We start from the raw sequence: 12,168 nt of genomic DNA, 5'->3' as shown, positions 1-12,168 counted from the left end.
GAGCCCTGTGTTACAACAGCTATCCATGACGGTGGGCGCACATCCCCCTGGTGCCTCTGGGACGGTATGGAGGCCACTTTGCCAGGCCCATTGGCAACTTCACTGAAGGTGAAGCCCCTACTTTGTCTCTGAGTTCCCTGGACTCTGGACAAGTTGAAGAGTGACTACATGCCTTGGCTACAGGAAGGTGGCTCCCAGTCTCAGGAAGTCTCGGGAAGATAATGGCCTGAGGGGGTTCTGAGGGAGGACTTTTGTCCCCTCCACCCCAGTGGCCTGACACCCACATTGCTGAGGGTTAAAAAGGAACATGACTGCCCACTAGAAAAGTGCAGGAGTGTCCCTGGCTGAACAGAACTGGGCACCTGTGGCCCCAAGGCTCTGCCAACAGCAGGGAACCTGGACCCAGGAAACAGGGCACAGAAACCACCCGGCCTAGAGGTAGCCAAGCTGTGGGGCTGGGTGTGGGCTGGAGCCATGAATCCCTTTCCCTGACTGGAGCTCAGAGTTTTTCAGACTAATTTTTAGTGTTGAAGTACTGGGGTCCTATGCTGCATCTGTGCCCTCCTTCAAGGTCAGGAGCTCTGGAAACATCTGGCCACCATCCTCCCCAGGCTTGCCAGGGTGGTTAAGGCCTCTTCTTTTACACAGGCCAGATACACTCAATGATGCTGACCTGCCTGTCCGCGGGACCTCCGCAGGCCTCGGAGTCAGAAGCAGAGACGATGTGCAGCAGAGGTGTATGCAGTACAGCGCTGGTGTGGGGCCAGCTCACAGAGGCGGGCATGAGTCCTTGCCACCCTCCAGTGTATTTTGCGGTATAGCCTATCAGAGCTGTCCTGAAGACACAGACATGAGCCCGTTTCACCAAGTCCCACAATCCAATGCTTCTTCCCAAGAGGTTGACTCCGAGCTCCTGAAGGCCGCCGCACTAATGTGGAGACAGGAGGGCTCAGAGGATCCCACTGTGTAGAGGACCCCGGCCATGGCGGAGCCCAGCCTTAGTTGCCAGCCCAGACTTGCTTTCCCTGGGCCTCCTGCAGCCCAGGGAGCTGCTGTGACCTTAGGTTCTTCCTCCATGTATTGTTTCAGTTGTGCCACATTCCCATCTCCACCTCCCAGAGACTCTGGCTGCCTGGCTGAGAGTCACACAGCACTGGCTCCCGAGGTGAACTTGTCGCAACCCTTTCTGCAGCAGGAGGGAACTTGTCCGTTCTGCTAGCCTGGCTGTCATTAGATGTGTGTTTCTTGCACACACAGGGAAGGATGAAAGGAAGCTGGGATTGACTCACATACTTGCTGCAATGCGCCCACTCATCTCTCCATGTCCCAGGGCAGCGGTTCTCAACCCTCCTAATGCTGTGACCCTTTAATACCTCATGTTGTGGTAACCCCAACCATAAAGTTATTTTCATTGCCACTTCAACACTGTAATTTTGCTACTGTTATGAATCATAATGTAAATATCTGTGTTTTCCGATGGTCTCAGGTGCCTTCTATGGAAGGTCTGTTTCCCTAAGGGAATAGAAACCCACATATTGAGAACCACTGTCCTAGCTAGCCCTCATGTCCCTTTGTCTTGTGTCTTCCCTATCTTTGTGGCTCTGACCCCTGCAGTGTCCTCTGTCATAGGTTGCCTTCTTCCTTCCCTGGCCTTTAAGGTGTCCTATAATCCAAGCCACCTCCAGAAATACAAGCTTCTTATCAAGGAAGGATGCTGGCCCTGTCCAGGAATGGGGCCAACTTGAACATGAATCCAACATGTCTATCCCATCGCAGAGACAGCAATTAGGCAGCCCAGAACTTCCACAGCGTGCCAGAAGGCACTAGAGGGCAAGAGAACCACCTCCTGAGCCCTGTATAACAAATTCACCCCCCCCCACTTGTAGCTGGACAGTAAACAGAAGCATAAGGTCGCATCCCCGATCCAAGCCATTTAGTTAACTGTTGGGGACCTTTTTGTCCCTGTAGGCATGGCTCAGAATGTAGAGCTGCCTAAGCTGGCACATCAGGTTTTTTTTGTTTGTTAGTTTGTTTTTAAGAGACAGGGTCCCATACAACCCAGGCTGGTCTCAAACTTACTGCGTACTATGTAGGATGACCTTGAACTCTTCACCTTGCCTCTCCCACCTGAGTGCTGGGATTACAGGTGTGTGCCACCTCATTCAGTCTTGGGGAGCAATGAGGATGGAACAGAGGACTTCATTCACGCCAAGCAGGCATGCGGCCAGTGGTAATACATCTCCAGCCCCGTTTCGCCTGCCCAGGTGCTGAAGTCACAGACGTGTGTGTGCCCTAGATCCCAGCCCTGGGTTAGACATGAACACTCTCTTTGGCTACAGTTAAGTGCCCCCCCCCCATTTGTTATAGGAGGAGTGGACAGAGGCCACTGAGAGCCCCTCAGCCCTGGTACTCTTGCCTCCTATGCCTTGGCTGGCTGAGTAGCTGGAACAGTTGTATTTACCCAACCCTCACCTGTGTAAGGGGACACCCTGCCTACCTGACAGCTGGTGACCTACTGAACCAAGGTCATCGCCGTCTGACCTTTAACCTGCTGTGTGGCTGCCATCCCTGCAGAAGCTTGAACATTGTATGTTATTCTCCCCACCGTGCAGCCGAGGAAGCGGAGGCCCAACAAGTTGACTAGCTTGTTGAAAATGGCGAGGTAATGAGAGCAGGGATGGAGTTCAGACCCCGAAGCAGCACCCCGAACTCTGTCTCCCCTCAGCTGCCCAGGAAAAACAGCCATAAATGGTGAAAGGGCTGGGAGCTGGGAGCAGGGTTGCTTAACACAATTTTGCTGGGGTTCATTTAGGATTCACGTTCACAGTTTCACGGGTACGCAGGCTTTCAGCAGCCATTAGCTCCAGCCCCATATTTCCTGGGGTATATACCATTTGTGGCTGGTGGGGAGAAGGTCTGAGTGGATAAGCTGGGGCTATGGACGGTGGTCCACTGTAGGGCCTTCACTCTCTTCCTATCCTGGAAACAGACAGCAGGTCCTGAGGAACACACGGGGGTACCCAGGCCAGCTTATGCACTGTCTTAATGCCACAGAGCCTTCACTCAAACGACTTCTTATGTAAAGGTTCAGGAAGCCAGAACTTGGGATTGAAATACAGTGTGGACCTGGGTCGGGGGGGGGGGGGGTGACGACCCAGAGCAGGCTGCAGGCAAAGCCTTATGCAGCAGTCCAGGGACTTCTGAGATGATGGCTACAGATGGGTAACTTCTGCCTGCCATGCCTTTAAAAAAAATCTAAGGCCTGGAGAGGGAAACCGACTTGTTCATTATCACAGAGTCCGAGATCGAACTGGGCTAGGGGTGATGGGCATCTGGACCGAGGAGGGTCCAGCCTCCTCAGCTGCCAGAGGCAGAGTGTGGGCAGACACCTGCTGGCTCCTCTGCAGTAGATTCACGGCTCCCCCAAACCCTCCCACCAAACCGTTGCTTGGTGTTTAGTGTTTGAAGGTTGGTGCCCGTGTGGCACCACATCTCTGGGCCAAGGCTACAGGACTACCTGATGCTCAGAGCGAATGCTGATGGCCCACAGAGGAGGGTTCGGTCACAGTGGACGGCAAGCTTAGAACTTGGGATTAACTCAGGTCTCACACCCCCGCCTCCCATCCGTGGCTGAACTCTTCTAGTGACATGGGGGACTGCCTCCGTTGCAGGCTTCTGAGGCCGGCTGCAGGTGGCAGACACACGTGCCAGCTGGCTGGCTCTGCTCAGCAGGGCCCCTCAAGGCTCTCAGCAGAGTTCTGTCTGGAGTAACCCGGGGTCCTGCTTGCTTCCCTGTGGTGACGATGTCAGGTTGTGCAGGATGTCACACAGGCAGGCTGTCGCCTCCTCAGCCTCTGCCCGATAGCTAGCCTTCACTGAGTCCATGCTGGAGAGCATGTTTGGTATGGGCCCGAAATCACGGGGTCCCGACCCCCAGGCCTTCCACTTCAACAGGTGTGAGATGGCACCCTGGAACCAACTGCTGGTCTACCCGTGTACCCCAAACTTTTAACTGTTCTGTTTCTGTCACTTATTCTGTCATGGGACACCTATACGGAAGGCCGGTGTGTGACACAGCCACTGGTTCTGACTGATGGTTTACAGCCCAGCCTGAGTCCTCGAATAGATTTCTGAGAAACCCTGGGGCGTCCCTGGAACACAATTTGCAAACTTCCCACTTTGGACTCACTGTCTTTGAATGGAGAAACTGATAACATAGAGGTGACATACTCAGGGCTTAGTCTTACCCTCCTGCTGAAACTTGCTGGAGTTTTCCAAGGCTTTCTATCTATTGGCTGGCCCTGGTGGGGACCTTAGGGTCAGGGGTTCACTTGAAAACACACAGCAATGCCAAGAGTGGACTCTTGGCAGCCGGATAAGGTTTTGCCTCTTCCTAACTGTGACTCGAGGCAAGAATGTCACCTCTGTGTCTCGGTTAGTTCATCTGTATTTCTCTTGGAGAGTTCCGGGGGGGGGGGGGGGAGAGAGTGGAAAGAACTAATAGTGAACAAGAGAGAGTGAGCTGGTAGACCAGGCTAGCCCTGGCTACTGGCAAGTCTCTTGACAAAAGTCACATCCTTGGCAAACCTGAGTCTCTGTTTCTAGGACACAGCCTTGGGTAGGGCTTCTCCGCGTGGTGGCTGCAAGCAGTCTCTCTGGATGCTGGAGAGGCTGGATGCTGCTGGGTGGGGCTGGTGGCCTCCATGGCCAAGGCCTAAGCCTCCCTATTGCAGAACAGAGGAGCTGGGTGGATGTTTCTTCAGCATAACCCTGGAGATGAACTTGCACTTGGGGTTGGCAGCTGGAGGGATTCGAGTTCTCACAACCCCACACCCTGCCTTCACCCCAGGACTCAACTTTTGGTTAGTTGTTTCAGATGGTAGATTCATGGTTATAGGGCACAGGTACCCTGGTCCTAGCCCATGCTGAGCCCCCTTTCTTACTTCCCACTGAACTTAAACCCACATGTTACAGGTTATGGGGGCACAAATCATGGTCTTTAAATACCTTGAATTTTTACCTCTGAACTCATGAGAAGGTGGAGGTGGTTACATCCACTTTACAGACAAGCTTCCCGAGGGCCATGGGCTAAACACTTGAAGTCAGGAGTTAAGGCAGAACTGGGAGTGAAGGCATAGATGTGGCCTGGGGCCTACTGGGCCCTGCAAGAGTCCTCACTTCCCAAAGATACACTGTTCATCTAAGCTGGGGCATGGAATACAATTTGACTCCCTAGTCCTGGGGTCCTCAAGTGCTGCTTCCTAGTGACATCTGCCTACCCACCTCCAGTGACATCAGCCTACCTACCTCCAGTAACATCAGCTTGCCTACCTCCAGTGACATCAGCCTGCCTACCTCCAGTGACATCAGCCTACCTACCTCCAGTGACATCAGTCTACCTACCTCCAGTGACATCAGCCTACCTACCTCCAGTGACATCAGCCTACTTCCAGTGACATCAGCCTACCTACCTCCAGTGACATCAGCCTACTTCCAGTGACATCTGCCTACCTACCTCCAGTGACATCAGCTTGCCTACCTCCAGTGACATCAGCCTACCTACCTCCAGTGACATCAGCTTGCCTACCTCCAGTGACATCAGCCTACCTACCTCCAGTGACATCAGCTTGCCTACCTCCAGTGACATCAGCCTACCTACCTCCAGTGACATCAGCTTGCCTACCTCCAGTGACATCAGCCTATTACCAGTGACATCAGCCTACCTCAATGGGATGCATTTAGAAAGCAACTACGTACAAAAACAGAGATTGTTCTGATGTCTCCGCCCTCATCCCACCTTGTGTGTTTCATTAGACAGGGTCTAGTGTAGCCCAGGTTTGCCTCAACTCTTCTGTAGCCAAGGATGGCCCTGATCTTTTGCTCCGCTTGCCTCCATCTCCCAGGCACTACTAAGGAACCCAGGCTAGGCAGGCACTGTATTAGACACCTGAGAAACATCCCAGAGCCCTGGCCCTGCTTCTCAAACACTCATTCTCTGGGGACTTTGTTCTCTCAGATGCTGTGCAAAGCTGCGGAGGACATGGCTGGCTGAGGCCGTCACCACACCCTAGCTGCCATCACAGAGGCAGAACCCTCAACCTGCTGTGGAGTGTGCTGTGTCTTTGACATCCAAAAAATGTCTACCATACAAATATTATTTTCTTCACTTTTTTTTCCCTCCAGCTTTTGGGACTTTTTCTGTGTAACCCTGGCTGTCCTGGAACTCACTCTGTAGATCAGGCTGGCCCCAAACTCAGAGATCTGTCTGCTTCTGCCTCCTGAGTGCAGGGGTTAAAGGTATACACCACCATCCACCACTGGGGTTACTTTAAACGCTCATAAGGAACCAGTTCACATTGCCATCTTATGTAGCCATCCCTGACCACGTTTTTATCCACTGGAAAACAGGACAGAGAGACCTCACCTAGTGGGGGGTCCAAGCTGAAAGAACTTAAGAGTCATTTGCCATAATGGGGGGCTTTGTGAAGTCTCTTCTGTTAAAATATAAGTTAGGGGTGTTCAAAAACCATATTGTTTGAAAGCCAGGCCTGATGGAGCATGCTTGGAATAGCAGCTACCAGAGTATGAGGCAAGCAGAGCTCAAGTGTAAGACCAATCTAGGTAACTTACTGAGTCCCTGTCTACACGTAAAAAAGCACAGAGTCCTGAGCAATGAAACTTGGTGGCACAGCACACACCTAACACACATGAGCATCTAGTTTCAATCTCCAGTACTGCACTGCCCACCCCACTCCCATCCCCAAAGGTCAAGAATCCACAGTCCAGTCAGCCCTCGCCGGGGTTCCCAGGGCCAACAGCAGCAGGTCAGTGTCACTGAGTGTCAGGGCTGTGGCAGCTTGCTGGTTCACCTGCTAGGGTTGGGGTGCCATATGCCTCCCCCTGCTGGAGTAGAGCTGCTTCTCAGGTCCGAACACGATACTCTAACAACAAAGTAGTACCAGGCTTGATCAGAGGCCACTCGGCATGTTGGGGGTTGGGGTAGGGTCTTCAAGCCAGATCCTCCTGAGCAGGAAGGCCCCCCCAGACTGCAGGCCCTTCCCAGCCCCAGATGCTGGGGTACAGTCGGACTCCCCAGGCTCGAAGCCAGGGTTCTATCCCCAGCACTGCACAAATCAGGTGTGACAGTGCACACCTACAGTGCCCCCCGCCACATGGATGTTACCTAACCTCAGATCCCTCATCGGTGAAACAGGCCATGGGGTTAACTGAGTTAATCCATGGAAAGCACACAACATGGAGCCCGGCCCGTGACAAAGGCTGATGAAGGTTAGATATTATTGGTTACACTGGTGGTAGCCTGGTAGTATGTGTGAGAGAGCATGCAGAAGGGCTACCGAGGAGCCCTGAAGGTTGAGTACTGCACGAGCCAGGGGGATCAGTCACTCGGTAGCCCAGACAAGGGTACCTTCCTAGGGACGGCATACAACCTGCACAGCAGCAACACTGGCTTTCGGTGCTCTGGGGGACTCTGCTCCAATTTCGAGCCAACAGGTGCCCCTTGGGAGGGATTCTTTTTAATTAAGGAGGCCCTGTGAGGGACGCTGTAGCTCAGAGTTAGGGTGTTTCCCTAGCATGACCCCACATAAGAGAAACACACAGAAGAGAGAGTACCGGTGTGGTTCTGCTCTTGAGTGGTGGACTTTGACCAAATCACTCATTTCTGAGCTTAAATTTTCCCCATTTTTTTAAGCCAGTGTCGAGAAGCCAGGCTAGTTCTGTAAAGCGAGAGGTCTGAGCTACTCTTGGATGAGTAGGAGGGACTCTGATTGGTTAGTCATATCTGCATGGGGTCAGGCAGAGACTACCATGTCACAAGTAGGACCATATCTGCCTTGCTCAGATTAGCTCTGTGGTGGTTTCTCATTCCTGGCTGCTGGTTAGAACCACCAGGAATAAAGGTCTTTGCTTCCAGGGATGTGGCTGGCCACTGAGAACTCGGGTGGCCAAAGTTCCTCATGGTCCCTAGCTTTCCTGACCTTTTGATGTCACTAATATAGGGTCCTGTATTTTTGCACCCCAAAATACCGTCTTTTGCAAACAAAGACGGTTTGTCTTTGGAGCTCCATGTTCTCCGCCAGCAGAGCTGGAAGGGGCATCCAAGTACAACCTCTGATCAGTCCTGCTTCTGAGCACAAAACAGAAACTGAGGGCGTTGCTTACAATCAGGATGTAGATCAAAACCCTGGTTTTGTGAAGCTGAGGAAAAAAAAAAAAAAGCCTGGTCTACTCTGCCTTGAACCCTGCTGTCTCTTTCAAGCCACTCTGGTTGCCCAAGGTGGAACTTGGGACGAAGAGGTCTGCTGAGGCCTAATGAAAGGCAGCACACCTCAAAACCATGGCCACAGCTCTGACCTCCAGACAGAGTGTGAGGGGAGGGGAGGCGATGAAAGCTGGTGGGGCCTCTGGGCTCCAGGGGTTGGGGGCTCCTGGGCCTGGAGGTGCTGCACTGGGATGTGGGCAGCCCCGGATGCTGATTGCACCTCCAAATGAGGAGAGGCGATATAGGCAAGATGTTCTGGGAGTCCACCTGGCTTGGCCCCCTTCAGGGGACTTAGCATCCAGCCAGCTTTCCTCGGTCCCTCCTGTCACCCAAGCCTAGGGATTTCCTGGAGTGGAGGTCATGCAAGCTGGGCCTCCTGATGGGACACGGCTGGCTCCCCTTGGAGCAACGTAGAAGCAATCAAATCACATAGAATTCATCATATTTTAAAATAAGCTTTATTTAGATTTTTTTTAATATTTTATATTTTGCATCCATGCCTTCGAGAAACCTCTCCCACGGGAAAAGGTCATTCTCATCTATAGTTACCCATAACTCATTCGCTATTTGACGTGGTTCTCTCAAATAAATCATTCTTAGTAACTCTTAGGATGATCTCCTAATTTCCAAAAAACTGAAATGAAAAGGAACGACTCAGTCATTACCAGGAGAGGTTGCAATCTTGTTTTCCTTTCAGTAAAAGGGAGGGTGTGGACCATTAAAAAAATAATAGTAAAATAAAACACAAAAATTCAATGGGAGGAAAAGTGTTTCCTAAGACCTCCCCCTGATGCCAGCTCTGGCCTCCCTCCCTCACCATCAGGCTGGGCTAATCAGCTGAGCTGAAAGGGACACGGGAAGCTCGTTAGGTGTCCTGCCTGCTCTCTCTCAGCCTTTGGGCTAGGTTGGGAGGGAAGAGGGGACCTGATGGGGGCTTTTTGGCTTGTTTTAGAGACTTTGGGCACAAGATCCTATACATTCCAGATGTTCCATCCAGCATTGAAAAAAAAAATCTCTTTTAAAGAGTTGAGAATGCTATTGTTAGTGGGAGTGCCACAGTGGCCATGAGGGGCGTGGACTGAGCTGTTAGTGGTTAAGGATCAGTAGAAAGGGGATCGTGGGACAAAAGAATGGGGAAACTGAGTTTTAGGGGTGGGGAATAACTGGCTGGAAACCCTGGGTTCCCCATACCCTGGTGAAGCCCTGTGGGGTCAATGCTGCTCCCCAAATAGGCACAGGCATCCGCCATCCCTCATGGGACGAGCCTGCTTAGGCTGCTGACAGAACTGGAGGACGGGGCTTTGGGAATTCCAAGAGAGTCCATGTTTGGCTGAAGAAGCCGACTGGAAAAAGAGGGCAGAGGGTTCACCTGCCAGATAATTCTCCCCAACAGCCCTTCCCAGAAGGTGGGCATCTTCTCTGTTGACAACTGTCTGGCCCATGTGTGGAACAAACTAAGGATGGAGAGGCATGTATGCGTGCGTGCGTGTGTGAAAGTGTGTGTGTGTGTGTGTATGTGAGTGTGTGTGTGTGTGTGTGAGCGTGTGCCACCGGAGGCCTCTTACCCAGCTGACTCAGGCGCAGATGTCTGGCCAGACCCTATGGATGTGGCCCAGGCTGACCTCCCTGGACTCAATCAACATGGCTCCAAAGACAGGCCAAGGAGAAGAGGAACATGATCGTCAGTGTTCTGCTCACTGAAGCCACGTTCTCTATGTCTGATAAATAAATATATATATAGAGAGAATATATATAGAGGAAGGCCAGAGCTGAAGGCGGGGTCCTCTCATGCAGGGACAGCAGCCGGGAGAGACAGAAAGGAGAAAAGAGAATAAGCAAGCTGGCCACCTGAGGTCCCCAGTTCTAGACACCCTAATTCTACCTCGCACAGTGTCTGCAGCGGCATGAACACAGAATAGACAAGTCAGCAGAAATGCCCGCCTCCCGCCCACCCTGTGGAAAAATAGACATTCCGATATTCACGTAATAATTTAGATAGAATACGTTTTCTGCATTTGTGCAAATAAATTAAATGCAACAGTTTTCTTTCTCTCTTTTTGTTCCATAAAGAAAGAAACAGCAACACAATTTAAAAACAGGAAGGCCATTAAAAAGAGCCTGTATGACCCCTATAAACACTGAAGCCCAGCCAAGACTTCTTGGTTGGGCTCACGAGTCTCTGCAGAGTGACCTTACCCTGACAACGATGGCGGGGTGCTTTTGTGGTTAAAGTGACTTGGGCACACCCCGAGAACAGGGTCTGGTCCCACATGTTCACACTGAGGGGTCGGGAGGAGGGGGCCATGGAAGACAGACCATCTCCTAGGCGACATGGGTTGCGGTAGCGGCTGGACGAGGGACTTTTCAAGGACAAAGAGCACACCACTCTTGTTATTTACAAATACACAGCAGTCCTTCAAGTGTTCAAGTTTCATAAAAAGGAGGAGGGAGGAGAAAGGGGGGAAATTAAAAACGAAAATACGACGGATTAAACAAACAAACAACTCCCCCTACCAAAACATTGAAAAACAAAACAAACAAGAAAAACAAACACAACTGTATCGCTCGGAGACAACAGAGTTGACAAGAGTCACACACGGTTTGTGGTATGTACATCGGTTACAGAGGTGGCGACGCGGAGGGGGGCGGAGTCACTTGTGTTTCTGCTTGTTCTAGGTGCTCGGCTACACACACCCAAGTGGGTGAGCACACCCGTTCACACGCACCCCACGCATACCCGCACCCCCATGCACATACACTCGCACGCTCCATGGCTCATCCACACACAGACATGCCCACAGACAATGGGCGAAGGGCGGTGGGTTATCACCAGTCCGCGTCTTCCTCTATGTAATAATCGGGGGCGGTACCATCAAAGAGGCCCGGGTCGAGGGACTTCCGTTGCTTCCCTCTGGCGAAGACGCGAGAGATGGAGCCGAATCCCATCTTCTCTTTCTTCTTTTTCCGTTTTTGGTCTTCAAGATCCTCTAGTGACTGAGGGAGAGGGGAGAGGAAAAGAGGTAAACCTAGGCTCGCAGGAAGGATAGTGGTGGGTGGAAGGGCAGGGAGGAGGCTTTCCAAGGTCACAGTCCAGGTCACAGTGAGGGATGGAGGGCCCGGATAAGAAGCTGGGCTAGCATTATCAGCATCCTAGGGGGTCTATCCCTTGTTCTCTGAGAAAACCCAGGTTATTTTCAAAGCCTCTCATTGACAGTACCAGGACCATTTCAGATTGTCCTGAGTGCATCTCTGATGTAAAGCAAAGAGACTCAGGATGGATCCTGGTTTGTCTGCCACATAGTGGCCAGGAGTTGATCCAGCTGCCTGGACTACCACTATCACGTAAGTTCACTTTGCAGATGTAAGGGCTTGCAGGGACATACCCATGAACTTGACCACTGCCTGTGGTCACACTAATGCAGGGTGGACAGACTGTGTGCAGAACTGACGCACTAACACGTGCTAAGTGTGAAACAGGGCCCGTCTAAGGAGCTCTGACGATGATCTTATACCTGGGGGTTTGGGGTAGCACCTGCAGAGAGTTCACAAATAGCCAAATGTCCAATGCAGTGACATGTGGTTGGTATCACCTACAGAAAGGGTAAGGCAAAACCTAGACTCAAGGCTCACAGGACACTTTAGAATGTCCTGGAATGCAGCCCCTGCCCCCAGTCTGTACTGGAATCTCCACTGGGCGGGGCCTAGGAATTTGCATTCAAGATGTATGTAGTCTTCTCTAGGGAAACCCCATGCAGATAGATGGTGCAGAGTCAGAAAATGGGAAACATCTTAACAGGAGAGATGCTGCCCTCAGGGTCTGCTCTGTGTGCCTTTCTCACACTGATGACAAAAAAGCCGGTAGACCAGCAGCAGCCAGGGGCGCCATG

General features: G+C 51.9%; 1 protein-coding gene across 3 annotated transcripts in view; it reads right to left on the bottom strand.

The window, feature by feature from the left end:
- The window catches only part of Kazn (kazrin, periplakin interacting protein), a 986,632-nt gene that overhangs the window by 27,074 nt on the left and 947,390 nt on the right, over positions 1 to 12,168 (bottom strand). For 2 of the 3 annotated variants that reach the window (XM_085690314.2, XM_048426636.3), the window contains one exon: positions 11,152 to 11,275. In XM_085690314.2, coding sequence (XP_085546440.1) covers positions 11,152 to 11,275 — 124 coding nt within the window. Of the gene's footprint in view, positions 1 to 8,720; positions 11,276 to 12,168 lie in introns of those variants that run through there. The other variant, XM_085690316.2, reaches the window with a different exon arrangement.

Source organism: Myodes glareolus, chromosome 6 (assembly GCF_982192425.1).
Source record: "Myodes glareolus chromosome 6, mMyoGla1.1, whole genome shotgun sequence".
Taxonomy (NCBI): domain Eukaryota; kingdom Metazoa; phylum Chordata; class Mammalia; order Rodentia; family Cricetidae; genus Myodes; species Myodes glareolus.
Note: the sequence above shows the minus strand (reverse complement) of the source record. Positions and strands in the feature narration are given on the sequence as shown.